At 42.5% G+C, this 24,824-nt stretch overlaps 1 protein-coding gene across 2 annotated transcripts in view; it reads right to left on the bottom strand.

Annotated features, from left to right (window-relative positions):
- Positions 1 to 21,158, bottom strand: part of btbd11b (BTB (POZ) domain containing 11b) — an 82,094-nt gene extending 60,936 nt beyond the window's left edge. For both annotated transcript variants that reach the window (XM_034141705.1, XM_034141706.1), the window contains exon 1: positions 20,120 to 21,158. In XM_034141705.1, coding sequence (XP_033997596.1) covers positions 20,120 to 20,972 — 853 coding nt within the window. In that variant the 5' untranslated portion in view covers positions 20,973 to 21,158. The remainder of the gene's footprint in view (positions 1 to 20,119) is intronic.
- Between the last annotated feature and the right edge of the window lie 3,666 nt (positions 21,159 to 24,824).

Below are 24,824 nucleotides of genomic sequence, written 5' to 3'. Positions count from 1 at the left end.
AGAAAAAGGGCTCGCTGCTTGCTGAAAACCTCTCCCAGGCTATGATAAACCGGAGGGACAGCGGACAAGTTGAGTGGCTCCTGCTGAACTGGGGGAATACCGACCTCTGCTGGGGGAATTGCAGACCGCAGGCATGAAGAGTGACAAAAGGTACTCCAACTCCTTACTTGATTCTCCGACCAGTCTATGTGGGGGTTATGCAGTCTTAACCATGGCTGGCCCAGAACTAGGGGTGTGTGAGGGGAGGACATGACGTGGAACTGAATCATTTCATGGTGATTACCGGACAGGACGAGATGTAGGGGTTCGGTGACATGGGTAACGTGTGCCAGGAGCTTCCCATTCAGACCTCGAGCATTGAGAGGAGCTGTCAGAGGTTGAGTTGAGATGCCGGCTGAGGCAACCAGTTGGGCATCCAAAAAGCTCTCATCAGCCCCAGAGTCCAGTAGGACAGGCAGAGAGAGAGACTGTTGGTTTAACAACAGTGTGGCTTCAAGTGGCTTGCGGGTCTGGGGGGTTGAGGAAGAAACAGCCTTGCTCACCAGTATCCCCACCTTTACTGGCGAGCACCCTCTTTTGGGCGCTGGGGGCATGTGTCCACGAAATGACCGGAGTGACCCAGGAGATCGGCTGGCTCTTTCCCTACGGCGCTCCCTAAGGCGATTATCCAGTCTTATGGCTAGAGAGACCAACTCATCCAAGTTAGCTGATTCGTCCCTCACTGCTAACTCATCCTTAACCGAATCAGTTAGCCCTGTTTGAAAAACCCCTTGAAGCGCTGTGTCATTCCAACCCGCCTCTGCAGCTAAGGTCCTAAATTCCACTGAGTATTCGGCTACACTACGGGAGCCCTGTCGCAGTGAGAGGAGGCGTTTAGTAGCGTCCCTACCGCTGACGGGGTGGTGGAATACTTTCTTCATTTCCTCTACAAACTCTGGATAAGAATTACAAAGGTTGGACTGACTCTCCCATACAGCTGATGCCCAGGCTAGGGCGCTACCTGTAAGTAAACCTATCATATAACAAATCTTAGCTCTGTCGTTAGCATAAGTAGACGGCTGCTGCTCAAACACAAGAGAACACTGCATTATGAAAGACTTACATGTCCCTAAGGCACCTGCGTACCGCTCTGGAGTGGGAATATTAGGCTCACGTGAAGGGAGAGCGGGCTGGGCTGGAACCGGTGCTAACTCTTGTGGGGGAGCTGGATCTTCAGGAGCAGGCGGAGCAAGATGAGTTGAAACCAGGTTGAGGTGATGTCCCATCTGTGCTACGTTGGCAGCTAGTGATGCAAGGTTATCCATAACCTCTCTGAGCATCTGGTCATGCCGGCCCACGAGGACGCCTTGGTTGGAGAGAGCCTCACGAATTGGGTCCGAGCCTGCTGGGTCCATGGTGGCCAGATTGTTCTGTTAGGATTATGTTTTAAACAGGACCCAGGCGCAGGCAATGACTGGAGATGTTTAAAAGGTTTATTGTTCTGAGACTCAGGCGGGTTTGGAGACTATGGAGGTCCGGAGTGGAGGTAGGCAGTTCAGGCTGGACTGAGAACAGGGCAGGCAGGTATGGTGAAGGAAGAAGCAGGCAGGTTGGCTGGAAGCTCTGGTGGCCGATGGCTGAGGGATCGTACACTGGTGTAGAAAACAATCTGGCGGTGAGTTGCTGGGAGACTGGAGTAGATATGCTGTGTCTTGATTGGATTGATGAGGGACAGCTGAGCCGGTCGGCCAGGTGAGTGCAATCAGGCTGCTGCCTGCAAGGGAAACCACACCCCCTCCACACACACACAGGGGAACAAACAGGGACACACAGGGACACAGTTTGGGCCGTGACAATAACACAGTCAATAAAAGATTTTCCAGAAATAATGAATCAAAGACAACGAGACCTCTTTGAGCATACAGTCACAAATGAGCACAAAGGTCCAGTAGTTTGCAAGATTAGCCATGGACAGGCTGATACATGTGGGCACACACACACACACACACACACACACACACACACACACACACACACACACACACACACACACACACACACACACACACACACACACACACACACACACACACACACACACACACACACACACACACACACACACACACACACACACACACACACACACATCCAAATAAGAAGATCCCCCTACAGGCTTACGCGCGGCAGAGATAAGGACGCTGCACTTCAGGATTTTCAACCTTCAGCTAGTCTATGAGGACTTATCATGGAGCTTATCACAACCCACTTACTTGAGCTACTTTTCAAATCAAAAATCTTGAAAATGTGACTTTGTCAGCTAGAGGTAACTGAATGATTTATCTGTCCCGGATCCCTGAGCAGATCAAAATCATCCTTGCTATGTTCTCATTTTTCCCCATGCTGACAATCAGGCCTTGAGAGGCATGCCACGTGTGATAAGTCGGACATGATTTATTTGCTTGCGTCTGCATTGCAAAGAGAGGGCATTTCAAATCTCAACACACACATTTCACAGCTCCCCAACTTTGATTATGCACAATGTGACCCTCACTGTCAAGCATCAATCTCAACACATTCACTCTAAACCTTCACAAGGTATTTCCCTACAAAAAAATCTGGTAACAAGCAATTCTGTTATCCCCAAAATCAGAAATCCAATATGCTGTTTGATGGAAGAGATTGAACAGGGCAGGCCAGCTATCATCCTGCAAGAATGGTTATGCAAATGACTTAGACGGTTTTGAATTTCAAGTAGTAATCCTTGTCAAGAGAAGAAAATCAAATCCCACAGTATCTTCAAACACCATACCACCTTGGCTGGTCTGTGTATATACTATGACATCAAAGCAGCAGGGATAATGCGTTTCTAGAGGACAACGTGTTGTGCTATCCCCCATAATAGTCATTGTGAGGCAGGGATTAGCCAGCACCAGTGTAGCAAACATGGCAAACAGGACCTGTAACAGAAGAACGCTGATATGTATTTAACTGGTTTAAATATAAAGTGTCTACATAGGTAAAAGTAGAGTGTTGGCATCTTTCCAGAGGTGACACGAGAAATGCTGTCAGCTTCTTATCAGGCTGAATCTGACCTCCTCATTTCATCCATTAATGCTGAAATCAGTAAGAAAATCAATTATTTAGCCTCATATCGTCTGCTCTGCACAATAGTTACAGAGAGGAAGAGCCCAGTGCACTGCCTCTGATGCTCGGGATGAAATGTAAAATCTTAGTCTGAATCTTCGTCATTTCCTGAGGCTCATTCTTTTACTCCACACCCCCCTCTGCTCCCCTCAGCTGCAGTGCCTGAAACTGTGATTCTACGTGATAATGTTTTTGGGTAACACATGGGTCAACATCACTCATCTGCCCCGAGTAGCCCTTTCTCTGCCTCTGTTATTGTTATTAAACAGCCAGAAGTGGCGGGAGAGGGCAAAGGGCAGGGAGCTCCAGCCCTTTTTTTACAGAGGAATCCGTCTTAAACCGTCCTGCGGCAGAGAGCTGCAGTCAAAAGGCATCATCAGTTAGGGTAATACTGGCACGACAACACTGGGGCTAAAGGAAAAGAAGGAGGTTCTGGAATAAAACATAAAAGTTTACTCCATTTTTGTGAAGTGAGGATCTAAGGCACATGTGTCAAACTCAAGGCCCGGGGGCCAAATCAGGCCCTTGGTGGATTTAATTTCGGCCCGCAGGATAATTTTGAATTACTATAAGATCTGGCCCGCCGGTATATTGCACGCACACCTTCACTCAATCCTGAGGATTTCCTCAGCTCAGAGCCTGACCCCAAACATTGATGAACTTGCACCCAAGATGAGATGCCAAGTATCTGGCTTGAACTAGCACCACAGAGCAGCACACTGAGTTTCATTAGCCGCGTTCACACCGCAGTACTTTTCCCACTTTAGTTCCGATATAGTTCCGAAATGTCGCGTTCACACCAAAAAGAGCCGGGACTAAAATGTGTTCATCAGAACCTTTTTTACCCCCTTTTCCGTCCCTGCTAGAGAGCAGGTACTTTCGTGGGAGAAAAAGGTTCCTATGTCTGATTGGCTGGGCGGAATGCAAACCACGCCCCGTAAAACTCCCAAAAAGTTTTGTGAAGCCGCCATTTTATTATCCTTGCATTAGCATTATTAGCATTAGCATTATCCCAGCGCACAAACGCAGAGAGACTAACTTATGGCAACACAAAAGAAAACATGGGAGCGGTGGAGATGAGGAGGTGTCGGCGTTCTGGCGATTTATTCGGAAGGCTTCAGTAGAAGCTGCTGGGAGTCCCAGCAGCTTCTACTGAAGCCAATCCCCAACTCCGGGGACTTCCGGCCGGGGACTTCGGGTGGCAGTATACGCCGTGAAGTTGTTTGCGGCCTGCCAGTAAACCCAAAGCAGAAGAAGAAGAAGTGACGTCAGCGGCTTCATTTGCCTAATCCTTCGCCAGGAACTTATTCCGGTGTGAATGCGATCTGTACATGAGAACTAAAGAGTTCTCATGAACTAAATTCTCATGAACCTTTGTGGGAAAAGTACTGCGGTGTGAATGCGCCTATTGGATGTTTCCTTCTGCACTTTTTTTCTTGCGACAACAGGGCATGTTTGTTTTTTTCTTTGAGGGAAATTGTTTTTTTGAAGCTGTTGTTGGCCTGTGGAAAAATGTAATCCTAAGAAATGACTCCAGAAAAGCTGCAGATAGAGCCATAAGAAATGAATGTAACTGATTATTTAATAATAATAATAATAACAATAATTTAAGCTTTGTTAGTTCCAGGTTTAATATGTGCAATAAGTTCATTTCAATAAGTTTTGCAATAAACATTGAACCAGTCCGGCCCTCGACTAGTACCGATTTTTTTATTTTGGCCCACTGTGTATTTGAGTTTGACACCCCTGATCTAAGGCCTTCGATATATGATCAGCAGGAGCTGTTCTCACTTTATAGTTCACAGTTCACAGATGAATTCGGAGTAGGCTGATGAGCAAACTATGCTCGGGTATATCAAGGTGGTGTTGAGGTTTTCATCCATCACAGGTTGCCCAGGGAAACACTGCCAGCTGCTATCATTGAACATGTCGAACAAGTCCCATTTTAAACTGTTGAACTGTTGAAGATTGAGCAGAAATAAACCGCACGTGATTGCTGCATTATTCTTGGTGGAAAACTGCTCTCCTTTATACATTATTAAACAGAAAACACAAGTCATATTCAGCTTGTTCCTGCTACCTGGAGCTCCTCTGTGATGTAAACGCTTCACTTTTCCTCTTCACTGTGTGACAAAACGTGCAGTGAACCAGGTTCATACTGCTGTTCAGGTGGAAGTGGAAGTACTCTGACCCTTTACGGAAGTAAAATAGCAATATCACCATTTAAATAATCCACTGCAAAAGTAATGCAAAGAAATTGTACTAAAATCAAGACTGGTGAGCAGTGAAATTTGCTTAAACATTCAAAAATAAAAGCAATTAATATGAAGAATAACTTTAATATGTTTTTATTGTTTCATGTTTTTCTTTGTTTTCTTATTATAAATACTTAAAGGGGACCTATCATGCAAAATGCACTTTTGTACGTCTTTTATACATGAATATGTGTCCCCGGTGTTCCAGGGAACTCACCAAGTGTCAGAAAACACAACCCTCTCTATTTTCCTCCATACCCAAATCTCTAAAAAAGGGGCTGCAACGGATCTGATACAGACTGATCCAGATTTGAACACTTCTATGACATCACAGAAGTGGCGCTACGGCTATTGGGCCAACTCTCCACCTATCAGGGAAATGTGGGGTTGGGCCACGGCCGGCCATTGCCGCTCGAAAGCGCTGGAGACGCTGTAGTACATATGCCAGGCCTGTAAGTGGCGCTGTAGTCTGCCACAAAAGCAGCGAAGAAGACTTCCCGCCCATAGTTACCATGGTTACCCTTCTGTTTATTCTCCGCTGTGGCTTTTTTTCTCCCTCCCCGAGGCAAGCGTTTGCTCCCGCTGCTTTAATTCAATGCAATCCCTCCCCGTCGAGGCAAGCACTGTAATTCTCTCCGGTTAGTCCACCAGCAGATGACAAACACCCACCTCTCCGCCTCTTCCAAGGAACGAGGGGACCGTGCGGCAGAGTTTCAGTTTCAGTTTCTTTCGCCGGTCAAGATGTCCGTTAAAGTTTAAATCTTCCGGACAAAATTAGAAAAGTGCCGGTCAAAGGTCTTCTTTGTTATTTATTGAGCTTTAAAACAAATGAATAATGACTCTATAGGCCTATAATAATATATTAAAACACGGAGGACGGAGATCTTTTTTTCTCCCCCTCTTGACTTGATCAGAGCACGTCTCCCCTCTCCTGCAGGGGGGCGTGGTCTCACAGAATCAGCCCTGTAGACAGCAAACAGCACATCGAGCGAAATGAGGCATGGCTAAAATGCATGATCTGTTTGGTATTTTGAAAACAGAAACGTATAAATATACCTTATATAGGTATGGCCCTACAATATATCATTTAAATATAGCATGATAGGTCCACTTTAAATAATAATCCTCAATCATTTTTTATATTATTGGATAATTGAATTAGAATGTAGTATTTTAAAGTTGACGATGGAAGATATTTTAAATACTTCATATAGTGTTCAGTATTTTCATCTGTAACAGTGCTTTATATTTTATAGGGTGATGGTATACGTTATATGAAAATGTTTCACTATTGAGTTATAGTGGCCAAATTAATGTAGGGGAAATTGCTCCGATGAAGGCTCCATATCTTCCTCTGAAATATATTGTGTAGCAGAAGTCTAAAGCGGCATTAAATGGAAATATTCCAATAAGGTAGAAGTACCTCAAGGTTGAACTTAACTACAGTATATGAGTGAATGTACTCAGAGTCCTAACAATAAGCACTATGTGATTACAAAGCTCAAAAGTTCATCTTTGTATCAGTGAGAAGCTAAAAAACACTTTTTGAAGGCTGGTATTTCCAGCAATCTTTTGTTTTCTTTCTCTTCCGTTTGCCAACCCGTTGCACACGCACACACACACACACACACACACACACACACACACACACACACACACACACACACACACACACACACACACACACACACACACACACACACACACACACACACACACACACACACACACACACACAAACAAACACTTCACCCATCAGTGCTCCAGTGTACTGCTGCAGGATATATCCTGCCTCCGAGCTGCTGTCATCCATCTTTTCAAGTGCCGGACTACAAGTCACCATGCCAGAGATGCTTCTCGGAGCCGCTTAGCCTACTTGGTTGGAGGCACTTACAGACAACCAAATACACCAAATTGGAGGGATTCAGCTTCCCTCACCAGCGGAGGCAACCCTAATAGTTCACTTCAGATCTCAGCTATCTCATCTGTCACACACACTTACACAGCAACACAATGTGTAGCCTCTTGTTTTCAAGCTCTCAGCCACTATGTTATCCCCATCCTGCCCCCCATCTGCTTCTCTTCCCTCTATCTGTGTGATTGCACACCGAACATCCTCGACACAAAATGCTGCCGATCTCTGTGGGGGAGCAGCTGAGGTCGGACTTATTATTTCATCCTTAGTGTAAATTTTGCAGGTGTGCAAAAGGTTATGTTTGTAGAAATCAGTTTTGCAATCAGTTATCTACGCGCGGAGACGATCGATAATTTATATCCAGTTTGTGGAATGAGAGTGTATTTGGCATTTTCAGAGGTGGGATTTTCTTTTCATTTTGCAACTGTCTCGGGGTATTCAGTGGAGAAGGTTAATGATTATGTTGGGACACTGGGACAAGAAGATATAACCAGTGTTGCAACTGGTGTGTGAATCTCCTTCCACCCTTGAGATAGAGGTCTGATCTTTTAATCAGATTCAGGTATTAACCACACAGCTTTTGGCCTCGTAGATCAAACATTTCCTCCTCCAGCAGGGGGTGAAATAATTGAGTAGACCCAGGATCTCACCTAGGAGGAAACAGGTACCAATTCGAAGGACAAGAAAGGTGTTAATCCTGTTTTTTCTCGGGAGAAACTAAACAGCGTGCCACAAAATTTGAATCGAATAAACAATATTCATCCAGCTCATAGAATTCATGAGAATTCCTTACTTCATGTATTTTTCAGTGGATTGGAGATTATCTGAAAGTGAGCAGCCCTTCCTCTCAGCATCCCGTAACTCGTCCTCTCCACTGCTCCTTCTGTCCTTTACAAAACAGACTTCAAGCCGTGAGTGAGTCTTTGTGGATCAGAGCGGTGTGGCAGAGCTGATGCAACATCATGCCAGGTATAAGAGTGACAGAGACACCTGCCTCACCAGCAGTGTGTCATCCACTCAACTCCTCTCCATCCGGTGAGTCAGAGAGCTCCAAACTTCTGTGAGTCCAAAGAGAGTCAGGGACTGAACTCAAAGAATAGGCAGAGCATAATGACAAGGCTGAGTCATTTATAGTGGCCTTTGATCCAAATTGTACTATGGCAGTTGTGTGGGTGTTTCCCAGAAATTAGCTTTGGTTATTAAAAAATACCAAATGATAAACAGTACTGTTTAACAAACATTGCTTTTAACTTTAAAGGTTTCTGAGCTACATCATGACCTACAGTATTGCTCAGTGGGCTCATTCCACCACACTGGTCCAGTATGAGATATCTCAAAAAACAATAGGTGGATTGCCATGTGATTTGCAGCAGATATTCAGAGCCCCTTCTAAATTATCCTAGCCTTACTTTGTATTGGTGCTTTGGCAAATGCAATCATGTAAATGCCATGGTTAATCTGGTATAAACATTATACCTGCTAAATATCGGCATGCTAGTATTGTCACTGTATTGTAATGTTAGCCTCATTATGTTAGCATTTCCAAAAAGCACCTGTTTCTAACCAACTTCCAGTATACATTCTTTTTAAAAGCCTTATAGGTCAATATGGGTGGTTCCTGCTGTCGCCATCTTGGAGGTGACATCACACCTAGCGCCAGTTTAAGTAATAATGGGCAAAAAGGTGCAACTGTGGTGGAGCAACCAAAGGGTCTTGCACAACCCAAACTCTAAAGAAAACAAAACATTCCTAAATATAAGATTACCAATGTCTAAAGCAGGGGAGATAGGAAGACACATTTGTGGAATTATTATAGGAATTAGGAGGCCTACAGACAATCAAGAACTGCAACTATGGTGCAACTTGGTATACCAAATTCCACAGGGTAAGTTTCAAAAAGGGATATTTAAAGATGTTCTACTCTTTTAACGTATAATATTTTAGAAAGATCTACTTCATCTGCAACCATTACATTAGCATGTAGTTAAGACTTTAAAAAGTAGCAGAGCAGATATGCCAAGTACATATATACTCTGGATGGGATAGTGAAAGGAGTGATTAATACAATGCCCCTTACTCTAAATGACATTACAAGGACATATTTATTTTGAAGGTATCATTCCCTGCGATGGCTGCCATATGAAAATATACAGTGAAATGTCTGAATGTTTTTCAGGGCAGAAGTTACAGTCGCTGCCTAGATCTGTCTTTTCACAGTGTGGTTGTTATTCTGCCAGTCTCTGCTCCACTTTAGAAAGAAATGGGAGTAAAGCAGGAACCAGCATATGTTAGTAATAAAAGATGTCATGAACAAAATGGACATATACCTTCTCTCGTGGTAATCTGTACCATATGCCGCTAGTTCAGCCCGGGGTTGAGCAAACTCACTCAGTCCGAGTGAAGGATTGAAAAGACGTCCAATGTTCAGCTGTTAAACAAAAGCTGTTGCGCACTAGGATTGTGGCTCTAATGTAAAAATGTTGATTGACAGTCAGGCAAAGCCTTGTTGTCTGGCACATTTCTCATTGACTTTCTCTCACATCACCCACACACTCCGCTGTACAAACTACCGTAACAGATTACAGTTTGGTCTGGAGGAGATCTGTCATGGCTCCGTCACATGTGTCTGTCTCCGGCTCGGCCGAGGCTCCACAGCGGGGGCCTTCCATATCTGGATTGACAGGACTATTAGAGCGCTGCCAGACGTGTAGGACGGGACAAGGTTACCTCAAGTCGGCACTTACTCTCCATCAAGGCGATGGCAGAATGTGGACCAATTCTATCTACATTGAATAGAAAAGCTGGCCTGAAACAGAGGAGAAAATAAAGAAGGAAGACAGAGAGAAGAAGCAAAGAGCAGCAGAAATGATTCAGAAGGGCAAAGAAGGAGAAGGAGTGAGACGAAATGAATAGAAAACATCCCTTTATACCCATCTTAAGTAGTCTTATTAAAACCGTCTGGCTTAGTTCTACAGATCACAAGTTATGATTGAGGCAATTGCCCACTGGAAAATAGAAAAAAAAGGCATGGCGCATTCACTTTTCTCAAAGATGCATAAAGTGTAGTATAGGCATAACACACATTGTCGGAAGGTCAGTGCTCTGAGCTCTCACGGGAGGTAATGGGATACCGGTCCGTTGCATCTGAATCAGTGGTGCATCAGCAGGTTCAACGCCTCTGAGAAATGCTACTAAGTCACAGTGCGTGCACCTTGCTTCATGTCGTCTCATGGTTTACAAGCAAGCAAACAATCACAAATCCAAATTAAAACACAGTTTATCATTCTGTGACTGAAAATATTTTAATTTGGCATTTGTTTGCTTAAAAATGTGTAATCCATTGTAAGTCATTGAGAGTGAGGTCATCAGTATTTCTTGGTTCAGGGGGTTTATTTAAAGGGGACCTACTATCATGCAAAATGCACTTTTGTACGTCTTTTATACATGAATATGTGTCCCCGGTGTTCCAGGGAACTCACCAAGTGTCAGAAAACACAACCCTCTCTATTTTCTGGCTATAATGTATACTAATTTCAGTAAGACTTTCTATATTATTGCATTACAACTTGCTGATGGCATTGTAGAATTTATCACGTTTTCTAGACCTCGCCGTCCAAGGTTACACTTATTTATCTACCAACAGACACCTTAATGTACTCTTAACATTCCAGAATTCATTGCAGCCAAAAGAGCAGGGTGCAAATCTTCAGTCTTTCGCAGCTAGAAAAACTTGCTCTCTTGGTGTTATTGTCATTTTCACCTTCACTACTGATTCCTTCATCTGGAAACCAATTAAACAAGTTCAGGCACATCCAAGGTATTGCTAAAAGGCATTCTGGGAAGTGTGGGAACACAGTTAGTGATTGACATGTATTTGTCAGACCGAATGCTAGTAAGTGAGTATGTTCAGGTTGATGTATAATGTCTAGCCGTTAAAAGAACATGTTGCAGACTTCAAACCATAAGCAGGTTATAAAGTTTCACTAATGATTCACAGTCAGCAGCAGAGTTCAGCGCAACCCCGTGTATTATATCCATATATCCATAGATAATTACTGCATGTCATCCAGGGAGTATACGTTTTATTTCACGGAAAAGACAGCATGTCACAGGCTGAGTGCGTTTATTTCTGTCACTTGAACTATCTTCTCTACAGCTAATGGCTCTGCATTCATCATGTACGGAGATCACATGGATAAAGGGGTTTGTGAGACTGAAAGACTGAAAAGATTAGTAGCTCATCTCACCTCAACATGTTTCCAACCCGATGGCTTACTGTTTTAAAGGGGACCTATTATGCAAAATCCACTTTCTCATGTATTTTATACACAGACATGTGTCCCACTTTTTGTCCTGATCCATTTATATAAAAACCTGTCTGAAAATAAGCTGATCAGATTTTGGCCACTTTATGATGTCATAACGATTTTTTGGCTTGTGTAACCATTAGCCAATAACCAACCAAGGTAACACCCGCCCACCTTATCACCTGAATCTCCTCCTAGAGCACCATTGTGTTCTTTTTAACCAAATATCTCGCAGAGGGGCGTGGGGAGTGGCTCCTTATTTTCATCTAAAGTAACAGACAGAGAATCAGCATTTTTTAAACAGGGCTGAAACAGAGGGGTTTATGGGATGCTACAATGCATGATCTGTTTGGTATTTTTCGAGCCAAACACTTCAGAGACATGTTTTGTATATGTCTGAGACCTATAATATAATAATGAAAAACAGTATAATAGGGGACCTTTAAAGCTTGATTACAGGAGAGATGAACATTGGCAGCTCAGATTTTCTTCACCTTGACAATTTTTTTGTTATATTTTTTTGATAAACCAAGGATTAAGAAACCATAGAAAGAGGGGTGTTCTTTCAAATAAAAGTTTGACATCTTGAAAATGCACATTTTCTCTTTTCGTTTCACAGAAAAAATATAAGGCGTCAACTTTAGCTTATCGAAGTGTCAAGACTAGAAACGGATAAAACAACTAGCCTGGCTCCAATCAGAAGTAGAACAATCCACCTCCAACATCTCTAAAACTTAGTGATTGTCATATGGTATGTCAGGTTGTTTCCAGAAGTCTCCTCTGGTTTGAAATTGTTCAGAAAGGCACTGCTTCAAGCCAAGAAATACACATAACTTCCCTGTAACAAAACTACTGACATTTTAACTTTTGTTTTGTTTGATGGATCAAACAAATGAGATGAGACCATGTTTAATGAGTAAGCTCTACAGGTGCTGCTTGGAGTATTTTTTACCTTTGGGCAAAGCCAGTCTGACTGTTTTCCCCCTGTCTTAATGCTAAGCTAAGCAACCCGTAGCTTTTTGGTCCCGTATTGTAAAGAGATGAGAGGTGAGATTTTTTAATTTCTTATATAGAAAGCATGTCAGGTGCCATATAAATACTGTCAAAGTATAAAAGTGCTCAATCCATGAAAAAATACAAAGCACCTGCATTCAGAAACTGTGCCTTTAAACCAGCTGCTAGGACTTCGGCAAGAGTTGTCCCAACTATACACATATATATATATATATATATATATATATATATATATATATATATATATATATATATATATATATGTATATAGAAAGTACTACAGTATGTTACAGTCATTCCGCAGTTGCAATGGCAGTGCAGAGGCACAGACAGCGCAGATAAAGAAAATCTGGAAACACCTGACCTATCAGGAGAGACTTCGGCAGGGGGGCTGAATAAAAATAAGTTGTTATTTGAACATTAAAGCATGTTAAGATGTTAAAAATACAAGTATGAACCTGAAATGTACATAAGTTATCTTTAACATACATACATAAGACTCAATCCTCCTATCTGACTGTCTGCAAAAAAGTTCATATCCCAAATTGTAGGTGAGATACTGTAGCAGAAGCAAGTTTAAACATAACAAGTGAGAGCTATTCAATGAGTGTCTCCATCCATCTCAAACAATTCTGAAGAGCTGTTCAAATACGTCTCAATTGGTGCTCTGGGCAGATAAGAGCACTGATTTACTGACTGACTGGAACTGTGTGGGGCTGGACTGCTGCTCGATCTTAGAAAATTATTATTTATATGATTGTATTACCAACTGCGGATAACTATATTGGCTAACAGTCACTGCAAAATTAATGAACTTAACATATTGCCAATGGCAGTTTCTCTGACGGTCATCATTGAGAGACTGAACAACAAACGGGAGGCTAAAATGGATTAGCAGAGTGCTACTGTGCATTTGCTGAAAACCTGTTATTTGCATTTATCCAATGGAAGTGGATAGAAGTAACGTGCCGTATGTGTGTATTTGTGTGTGTTATGTAAATATCTTGGAACACAGTTTGCAGTTCACCAACTGTCATCCCAGAAGTTGTTGACAGGTCTCGGCATGCAACTTTCTCTATCAGAAGTATCAGTTGTTTTTATGGTAACAAGTCAATGTCTTTGAATTTAGCTCAGCTCACATCAAAGAGGGAAGACAAGTTAAAAGCTTGTTTACCCGTATTATTTCCAGCCAGCCTGGCTGTTATTTGAATGGGAACATTTCGCTGTACATAACAATAGGAATTTAGAGCCACAAAAGCACAGCGCAGTAGACACTAATGCTTCACCTAACTAATCCACTTGCTGGTACTTGTTTGCCAAGACTCTTCTTACTGCTATATGAGGAAGGCAGTGCTTGTCCTGGTCTCATCTGTCACCCACAGCTTCTCTTATGGATTTTCCTGTTTTGATCCTTGCCATCTGTGCCTCTCCCTCTGCTTCTGCTTCTTCTTCTTCCAAAGTGTATTGTGATTCAGGTCTAGCATAGATATGTTTTAATGGTCATCATCATTCTAAGAGCCATTTCTACTTTTGCATTCGAACATTTACTAAAAACTGACAGTCATCCGAGAAAATGTAGTCCAGAGGGAAACAAGTACTGTATCCCCCAGTAACAGAAAATAAAACAGCTGAGGCTCCCTCAACAATGTCACCCAATCTTCTACAATAACAAGAAGGAATCGAAATAATGATTTTAAAGGGCACATTCAGAGTTGACACTGTCAGGGCTATAATGGAGTTAATCTCACTTTCATGTCAAGCAGAACATTTGAAAAACCTCCATAAGGAGACCTTGCTGCAGCAGCTCCAGCAGTCATTTACTCAAATGCCATCACAGAACTGCCCTGTGGTTTTTAACCTTGAAGAGATATCCAAATGTTGATTAAATTGTCACAGCTATTCTCTTAAAAACATGGCACAATTTCACCCAGTCTGCTTGGAAATAATCACTGAAAGGACCCTTAACAATTGTATACTCTTTTTGTTGTTTTGTTTGTGGTGTTCAATGGCTGCAGTCACATTTATATCGTAGATGATTTATACTGAGCAAGTCCAGCAGCTGATGTATCACATGAGTGAAATTGTGCAACTTCAACTTTAAATTCATTATCGGAGTTGCATGAGAAACAATGGAAGTTAACAGACGAAAACAAAAGTTTTACAGGCACTGCCAGCTGGGTACTGCATCAACTGTATTCTATCGCCTGTCTCCTCTTAATCAACTGAAGTAAGCTTGGCTGGAGCTCTCCCTCGCTGTACCAGACTCCATGTCACATCAGCATCCCTCATTCCCCTCTAGCAACCTGCAATTAATACCAGATCTGCTTCTGGGCCATGTGTGGCTGTGAGTCTGCCGTTTGTGTGGGTTGATGCCTTAAAGTGTACGCTGCTGTGTAAGGGGTTTCTTTGCACAAATATGTTATATTCTCCTCCCAGACCTAATGGGGACTGGTCTCCACCGGTACAGAGTGGTACCGCTGCAAACCGCAATCATTCCTGTCTGCCTGCCTTCCCCACAGCATGTGTGCACCAGGCACCAACCTCACAATGTAACGCCGACGATTTGATACTGGAACAAAAGACCTGTGAATGGAACCTGCACTTGCTCACCCGTGCAACACTCTAAACTAAAACAGCACAATATCTACCCGGTGTAAAAACAGTAAAGTGTCACTATTCTAATAGCATACACATCATACCCTCAACAAGTGCTTCAGTTGTTCTCACACATGATGTTTGTGTCAGGGAAAAGTGAAGTCTCACTTTTGAATGTCTAGTGCTAAGTGTAGGGTACACATAAGGCTTTAAAGGAAAATCCCACCTCGGTTACACTTCACACTGTAACGGTCCGATGGTGTCCGATGGGATGGGCTACAGTACTGTAATTTACTATTTTTGTATACAGCCACTTTCCCCAAATGTGCATGTTGAGTTGTTGATTTTCCACAATTCCCCAATTGCCTCAGAGGTGTGTTTTTTGTGCTGTAGGAATTGTGCGATTTCCACTCAAGAAAAGTATGAGTGGGAAGATTACAATGCCCCAGAGCAACATGTATGGTTGTTCAAATTACATCAAATTACCCCGCAACAGTGTTATATTTCAGATGCTACTGGCAACAGTTCCACACAGATGCAAGTTGTGTCTACATTCTCTGTTGTGCCTCTGTATCTCTGACAGCTCAATGATGGATGGCCCTCTGAATGGAAGTCAATGAAAAATGATAAGTCTAAATAAAAGCACATGTCTTTTAACAATATGTTAATATAAGGAACAAGTGCAAGCATTTTGACAAAAAATATCACATTCATTCTTTGCACAACATCAATTATAGGTTTTGTAATATAATTTGTATCCAGTCAAACTGTAATTAAAGTTTAATTAGATAAACATTAATTATTTTGTATTTATTAAGAATCAAGTTGTTTATGTATTTACAATGAGACTGAACCAAAACAGTAAAGTCTTGGGGAAGTAAAACACAAACAAGGAGCTAAAAAGCTAAATGCTTCACTACCAAAGAAGCTACTATAGTTGCTAATTCTGTGTCTGCCTGATATTTGGTGGGAATGATGCATACAGTGGGTTTATCATGCAGTGCTGTATTGAAAAAAAAAGAAGCTGCCTTCTGCAGTTGGAAGTGATGCTGATGAGAACCATGACTGCCAACCAAAACAGTCTATTTGTGGACTAGAAAAATAAAAACAATGAGCTAAAACATGCTCCACAGAACTGAGGGGAACTGCAAACTGGTGATAACTCAATGTGGGTTACCCCTTTCATATTAAACATCAATAAATCAATATAAAATGATTGATTAAAGCAGGTTAATTCTTCTATGTTCACCTACCACTTTAAGGCTACCTGGCATGAGTTCCAGAAACAATGCAATGGTTTTAACGATGAGTTTGTTGAGAAATTTGGTTTTAACGAAGTCAACTATAGCTGCACTGGAAATATTTCAACACAAAGTCATGCATGTTTGGCCACCTGTAAAAAAACACATGAAAACACCATTAAACAAAATGCGCTCGCAGTTGCCAGGTTCCTTGCCTACATCAGTTTTATATGACATAAGGGTGAAAGGTTCCTTTAAATCTTTCAACCAAATCAGCTTTGCCCCAACTTGAAAGTCATCTCACACCTAAAGCGTGATTAGAAATGTGTCCTCAGGGTGCTGAGCACTGGATATCATGTTGCTGTAGACTTTTGTGACATACACACATCGTTAGGTAAATCAAAGAATCGCTGTGTTCCTCGGTCTAGGGGGAGCCATAAGAAATATCCCACCATATTGAGCATTTTCCTGTTCTGACAGGATACCATTGCTGAAGAAGGGAAACCCAACACCCACCTGCAAATAACACTGACTCAGACATGGTGAGAGGAGCCCCCCTTGACATCTTGCTGCATGTGTGCGAGTGAGTATGTGTGTGGGAGGCCTGCCATATGCTAAAGTGCCAATGCAGAGCTGTGAGGGGCAGTGGGTGTATAACAGACATTATAGCATATGGTAATTATGGATACTGTTTAGTGTTAGTAGATGTAAAAATACATACAAAAATAATAAAAAGCTATATCCCCTTATTTTTATAAATTGATGAATTCTGAAGAAATAGATCCTTGCCTATACAACATATCTTGTAGACAGTAATTGTACCAAAGTTCACAGAGCCCAATGAACAGATTCTCTATTGTTGATCACCTATGAGAGTTTAAATTTGGCATTTTGGGAAATTAGATAAGAAGATTGATACCATGTGGTTACTCTAATTGGCTACTGCGAGCATCCCTTTAGTTTAGCATAGCATTAGCGGGCTATGTCTTCGCTAGATGCTTGCTTGACGTCACTATGCTGTTGCCTGGCAGCAGGTGCGGAGGAAAGATAAAAAAACAAAAAGGTGAAAAGATTGGGCTGGAATTTCAGTTTAAAACTTTATGCTGGAGAATGGGGGATTAGCATGGGAAAGACAACATTGTCTATTATGTTCCTGAACAGGACTCGATTACAGCCCTGCATCCAACAAGGTTAGTAAATTATTGACAAAAATGCCTCCTGACAAAGCTGGGTCACCAGCGTTAGCATAATATGGAAAAATCATCTCAATTGCTCCTTCTTGGCAGAGAGGGACTGAGGGAATGGATGAAGCGATATGGAAGTTCAATTTGGCAGGCAGTGGCTCGGTTAAGGTCAACCCACCCTCAGAGTGACTGAATGTTTGGTTTTACTGGGAAGACAAAGAATGATGCGGCTGTGCCTCGGCCTTATCTGTCACTGCAGATAGAGGATATCTTGAATCTTAGAGGTCCTGCAGTGCCACAATAAGAAATGTGATGGAAATCTTCCACTATATGGAACTTCCTATATTAAGTCAACCAGACATTCCTCTGATGCCCCAACAGAGGCACACCTCCACTGGCCTAAATAACTGACTTTCTCGCAGCAGAAACAAGTTCTGAACACAATACTGACAGGCTGTATTATCAACCTTTAACTTTATATGGAAAATGTACAAGGGAGAATGTTGCTGGGGGAAAAATATGGCACTTACCCATGTGTATAAACTAATAAGTAGATTTTAAACTGAGCTTATTTGACAGGTATCTGCAAAAAATGTTATCTGTTGAACATTCTGTGGATTTTTTGCCACTTGTGGACAGCAAAAACAAGCTGTAAACACATCTCTGATAACTCCTTAAGTTGATATGGCTAACCTATTAGCATAACGTTTCTATTTACAAATCCAGGATATCTGGCTAACTATTAATATTAACATTATCACCCTTCTGCTTTTGTTTCCACCAACTCTTCATATAACTAGCTGGTAAAATAGCAGGTTGCTAAGGATTTGATAATTGGCAGTGGTGTAAAGTCAAAAAACAGTGAGAGTTAACCAGAATTGTGTGCCAGAACACCAAGACAATGAGTAAAAGGCACTATAAAGCTCTCTTTACATTACACATACACAACACCATAGGTTTAAGGCACTCAAACACTTCCAAGTCTTAGGCCTCACATCAATATTCTCACAAGCTCCGGATATTTTTCTTGCATCTCATCCTATTCACCGGTCCAATGCACCACTGAACATGCACCACACCTCTTTCTACAGCTGGAGGCTTGCTGCATGCCAAGTGGAGTGTCCAGACTGGCTGAATATTGACATTCAATAATGTACAGTAAACGCTCATACTGTCAACTCTGACGTTTACTGCAGTCTCCATGAACTGCATGTGATGACTGGTCTTTGGATGTATGCACTGTTTAGTAGATATACATAATGCCAGAATGAACAACATGATTCGAACTGTGCAGCTAAAGCCTTAAAATCATAGACTGTTGTAAACAGATATAAAAAGGGTAAATATGTTAAGATGTGTTTTCCTCAAAAACGAATGACTGTACCTTTAAAACAGCGAGGTACAGTGAAATTAAAGTGCTCTTCTCATAATGCCAGGCTGATGTTGGTGATTCATCAATACAGTCACAGAGTCTCTCTACGTTTCTCTGTGTGCCTGTCTGTCTCTCTTTCTCCCCCTCACTCTATAACTCAGTTTAATTCACATCAGTCTGCATAATGCATGACAGCACATAGGTCCCCCCAAGGCCTTTCATTACGTAAACCTGTTGCAAGAGGAGCCACTGCAGCACTTTTACAACGTCCATCAAAACAGGGGCCAGCATGTGTTTGAGTGGTTTGTGATGTATTGCTGTTTAAGCAGCATTGAAGTCTGAATATAATTACAGTTGCTTTGACCACACCAGTGAGTATTTCCAAACACTTGCAGAGTGAATGCGAAAAACTGGAGGCAAGGTTTTGTATGTGTACCAGAATCAGCAAGTGCAAACAGGGATGAAGTGCTCCCTCCTCTCTGAGTGAAAATAATAAAACACACCTCTGCAGGGCATTATTGTAGGAAAACCAGTGGGGAGAGCCCTTGAAAGCTCTCAAAGTGAGGCACTAAGCTTGGGGAAATCAGACCCTGCTTTTGTGCATTAACAAAACAGTCTCATACAGTATAAGGAGAATATCCGAGAATAACGTCTGCAATGTAACACTGCACAGAAGACGGAGGAGGCAATCTGGCCTTAAGAGGAAAACTCTCTCCCATCCAGCCAGTCATCACCTGCCTGCAGCCTCTGCAGCTCGCTTTTTACTGCAGAAATGCTCTTTCACTGATGTCTTTGAGGTAAAGTTCAGTTCCACAGCAAAAGAGAGAGACTGACTGATGGTGGCATATAACCTTTTCTTATGAGAGATCTGACACCAAGAATCTGAGGGATGTATTTATATACATCCTGGATCAGAGTCTCCTATTTTAATATGTTTGGAGTAAATCCAGTAAAGAACCTTTACCTTATTATACTGGTGTAAATATCTACTGTAAGATGGGGGAAGTCTACAGGTGGCAAATTACGCATAGGAATGTACCTCTTTGTGTGGTATGAATTTGAAGTGGACCAGGACCTTGTTGCATGTAACTGACAGTGTTTACAACTCACCACTTGCATTCTTCCCACAGATCAGGTGTTGCCAGGGCTGCAGAGACCCCCATATCTCTGCGTCAGTGTTGACGGCCTGGTCCAGGGTTTCCACAGTAAACTTGGGGATCCCGTTATCCCGCTCCAGCAGCGCGCTGCGCAGCACCCGCGCGTACACCTCGCGAAAGAGGCTCTCCATGCACGCAGCCAGGTAGATTGCCGCGTGCTCGTGGATCCTGACCGCGATCCTGCCGTCCACCATCCACCTGAAGAACTTTCCCACGTTGAAGATGAGTCCACAGCGCACCGACTTACCGCGGCTGAACTTGTCATCCTCCGTGCTCATGTTGTACAGGGACAAGGCACTGAGGGCCGCGCTGATGCAGCTCATCGACACGCTCCACGACAGGACGATCTTTATGGCACTTTGGATCTCGTATTTGGTGCATTTGGCGTAGCGCAAACTCAGGCGCTGCGACTCCTTTGCGACCCTGACCAGGGCCCGGCTGACCAGCTCCGACAGCCTGAGCAGGACGTCCTGCGGGGGGGGCGGCAGGGTCATCTCCTTGTCCCTGCACAGTGCGCTCGCCAGTTCCCCGAGGCTCCACGGCACATCCTCAAGCTCGGGTAGTTTAGCGCACTGCTCGGTGCTCTCCAGGATCTCGGCGTCTTCGACCAAGACCGTGTTAACAGTGTCCAGACTGTTGTGTCGACTGTGCATCGAGTCGGTTAAATGCCAGTGATTCCCCCCATGTGCCTCTGATAAGCACAGCGACGCACTGGAAGACCTGAAGGAGTCGGCGGCTCCACCATAACCCGAGTCAAGCGTCAAATCCTCCAGGGTCCTCGCTACTGACTTGCTACTCCTTGCCATAACTGCACTTCATACTGCAAAAGAAGGCTTGGGAAAGTGGAGGGAAATATCCAGAACGGTGGAGTTTGGATACGCACGCGTCTTGAACGAGTCCTGCTGTTAAATATTGTTCTGTTTTTCGTAAAAGTCCATCCAAGTTGTCAGTATAAAGTTAGAGTAGTATCTCACGCCAGTGCATCAACAGTCACAGTGCTGTTGCAGCGCAGTGCCTGACAGATGGGGGCGGGGCCGTGGAAACCCGAGAACAGTTGTCAGCCAATGGACTCTCGGGATGAAGCAGCAAAGAGTTTTAATTGGATCGCTTTAGAGGATCAATAAAAAGTCACTGATGTGGTCCATGATGAGGCTTCTTGGTATAAAAAGTAATGAACAAAATGTAATGTAAACAGTGAGCACATCTGTTCTGTACGCATACTTTTGTGAAGTTCCTCAAAACTTTAGAATATAATACATGCAGAAATCCTGCCATGTAAAAGTACAATGAAGGAAATTGCTGTAAATAATAAATCACATAATGTACAGTGTAAGTATAGCTGCTTTTATATAATCATGTTTAGGGGACATGTCCTCTAGGGGATCAGGCTTTTCATATATTTTCTCAGGGCCCACGTCTGATCGTAACATGACTCAAGACCATTAATAATAGATTGCATGCATAATGTATCCTTCTCTGTTCCTCAGGAGGAGAACTCATTGAAAAAGATCTGAATTACTTTCAAGGGCATTTGCTGGGATCACTCACAGGCTTTAACCAAGCCGTTTTGTTTTTCCCCCCTAAAACCATTTAAGCTCTGGCTTCCCCCCTCAGTACTCCTTAAACAAAAGTCATCATGGATGCATGAGCGAGTACAATTTAAAATATCAAAACAATATTCCTTATTCCTCAACAACAACAGTGAGGTATTTCGTTAAGGTTACATTTTCTGAAAATAACTGCAGTCATACTGTAATACTTACACAACCTGTTCAGTGCAAATAGCTGTAAAATGTCTATGGGCTGGAAGTAACTTAACAAGCACCATGAACTGGAGATTGCCCACTGATCTGAGGGACTGTGGCTGTTTTTCATCTGAGATGCTGTGAGACTGTTGCTCCTGCAATTGACATCAGGTTGGATATCTTTCTGGCGCAACAGTGAACCCTGGTGTTGAGCAGTCAAACTTCAGTTTATTTGTCAGCGAAAAGGGCTCAAATGAAAGTTAAATAGAAAACTGAAATAGTTTATTCTTCAATGGGGATAGACATATCTGTCACAGAATAGTATTTAACTAATTGATTCAGCTGTGGTCCATGGTTCTGGTGTTGTATAAGTCAGAAATAAATCAATATTATTTCAATGAAAAGACTCCGGGAAAAAACAATAAGGAAAATGGTAGAGACTGAGCTTTATAACAGTTACGGTAATGCTGCTCTATTTCTAAGGTTCAGATTCATTGATGTGTTTAAAGGTCCAATGTCATGCTTTTCCGGTTATTACCTGTCCCCTTGTGTGTTATGAAGGTTGTTATCCATGTAAACGGTCTGCAGAGTCAAAAACCCTTAAAGTACACCCTGTAGCGAGTAAAACTCTAACACAGAAAAGACCTGTCTATGCTGCCCCAAAACGCCTCGTTGGAGATTTCTCATTTTCCATTGTTTGCTTCCTGGGTTCTGTGACGTGTGAACACTCAAATCAACAACAAATGACCGGATTGGCCCAAATGGACCAATCCGCGGAGCACCTCACACACCAGGATCCCTTGGCTAACTAACAGGGAGTCCCCATTGACATAGAGCTCCCTAAACGCTGGTAATAGACGAGTTGGGATCGCGGAGAAATGCTCTCTGCAGACCCATTCTCACAGCGTTATAAACCTTTTTCTTACTCAATATCAAGCCACACTTATTGTTTTTACTTCGTCTGTGAGTGTTTGTGTGTGCTCAGGATGAGTTTCGCTTGTTCTCGCTGTATCGCCGACCCGGAAACCTGTCCGCTCCTCGCAGCAGCTCGCAGCAGCAGCTCGCAGCAGCGGCGAGCAGCAACGAGCCTCGCAACGAGCCTCGCAACGAGGCTCGTTGCCAATCAGAGCACACTGGGCTCACAGGGAGGGGGGGCAGGAGCTCCAACAAGCCGTTTAGGACAGAGAGTGAATACCTGGTGAATACACATACTATACAGAGATGCTGTATGAGAAACCAATGTGATTTTGGAAAATTGCACAATTTAAATATATTCTAGTAGACCTCAACAATGGAAATATGATCAGTAGAAATGGCCATGACATGGGACCTTTAAATCATGTAATTTATCTCTGTAACCTCAGCTGCTCTATACTCTGATGGGGAAAAAAGGATATGATGTTGGGCAACAAGAATGCTGGAAAATCAATTTCCATTGTACATTGAAAAAAGCTTGATTAGGTTATAAAGCGGATGTTGAAGGTTAATAATAAGCCTAGAGGATAATTTGTGTGGGTTGGGTGCAAATTAGCCTTTTCACCGAGAAACGGTTTTAATTTGGAAGGTGAAGCATGTCAGAAGGGGGGATCATTTGAAATGGAAAATTAAGAAAGGGTGATTTTGAGCCAAAATCCTTTTTTTTTGTCACCAGCCGAAGACACATCACCGTGTCCTGTTTTTGAGCCACGCTATCAGCAGGGCATTCGGGATGATATTGGCTTAATGTGGTCTTTTGGTCTTGTTAGCCCACCAATTTCGTCCAGACTGAAATAGCTCAGCAGCTGTTAGATGGATTGCCCAAAAATGGTACAGAATTAGATGAGTGTGTGTAATATTTTGGTATATGACTAAATAACAGTAAAACAAATTAAAATCAGTGTAAGCAGATTTTGATTATTAATGTGTATTATGTCAGCATGCTACCATCCCACACATAGATGGTAAACATGGCAGACATTACGGGCTACCTGCTTAATTTGACAGAGCATGTCATTATTAGCATGTTAGCAATTATATTTATCTCAAAAGGCCCCTATACATTCGCAAGTGAAACATGGCTCTAGAATTAGTTTTGTTTCATATTACATCGTATTCTGCTAAATTATAATTATTTCATACTTAAGTATACACAATCATACACAGTGTAGTGCTTATTATCATATAAGAGGCAATGAGCAAACACATTCTTGACAGTAAAGCCTAAACCTTCTGTTTATGGAGTCAACGCTGTGACTGCTCTATCTGGAGAAAAATATAGAATCTAACTACTATATTTAAAAATCCAAATCTAAAAGTAGGGATAAATAAACCCTATTGCTTTTGAAAGTAAGAGAAGCACAAATCAATAAAGATAGGGTAACTGTTTTAAAACGTGATGAATGGGATTACTGGCATTTCAAGACAATCCTGGTTAAGACTGCCATCTAGTGTCCATTTTCAAAACTACATGCAATTGCAAGTAACCCAGCACAGCATACTTTAATAACCTGTTCATAGTGAAACTTGTTGTGACCAAGTCCTTGGCATAAGCAATACAAATACAAATGTATTCAGCAATGAGGAGGGTAAAACTATGGCCCTGTCAGCACAAACCCAGAGGCTGATCCACTGCAGTGGTGCTCCATCACCCCTCGATCCTTCATCATTAAGAAGATGGCCTGAGCTAACCTTTTTGACTATGTGATATTGATATGTGATATAAGAAAAAAGCGTGTTGTGGGTTACAAGCACATCTAGTTCAAACCACACTAAAAGTGTCTAGGAATACGAGGCCACTATAAGGCCGTTTCTGGTGTATCTGAAAACGACATTGTGTTTGAGTTTGAAAGCTGCAGTAGAGATTTTACTGACCTTTTTGGTTCCTGAGTCACAGCTGTTTCAAGCAAAGCTGATCTGTTTCTCTATTGGGCTTTT

Source organism: Trematomus bernacchii, unplaced genomic scaffold, assembly GCF_902827165.1.
Source record: "Trematomus bernacchii unplaced genomic scaffold, fTreBer1.1, whole genome shotgun sequence".
Lineage (NCBI taxonomy): Eukaryota > Metazoa > Chordata > Actinopteri > Perciformes > Nototheniidae > Trematomus > Trematomus bernacchii.
Note: the sequence above shows the minus strand (reverse complement) of the source record. Positions and strands in the feature narration are given on the sequence as shown.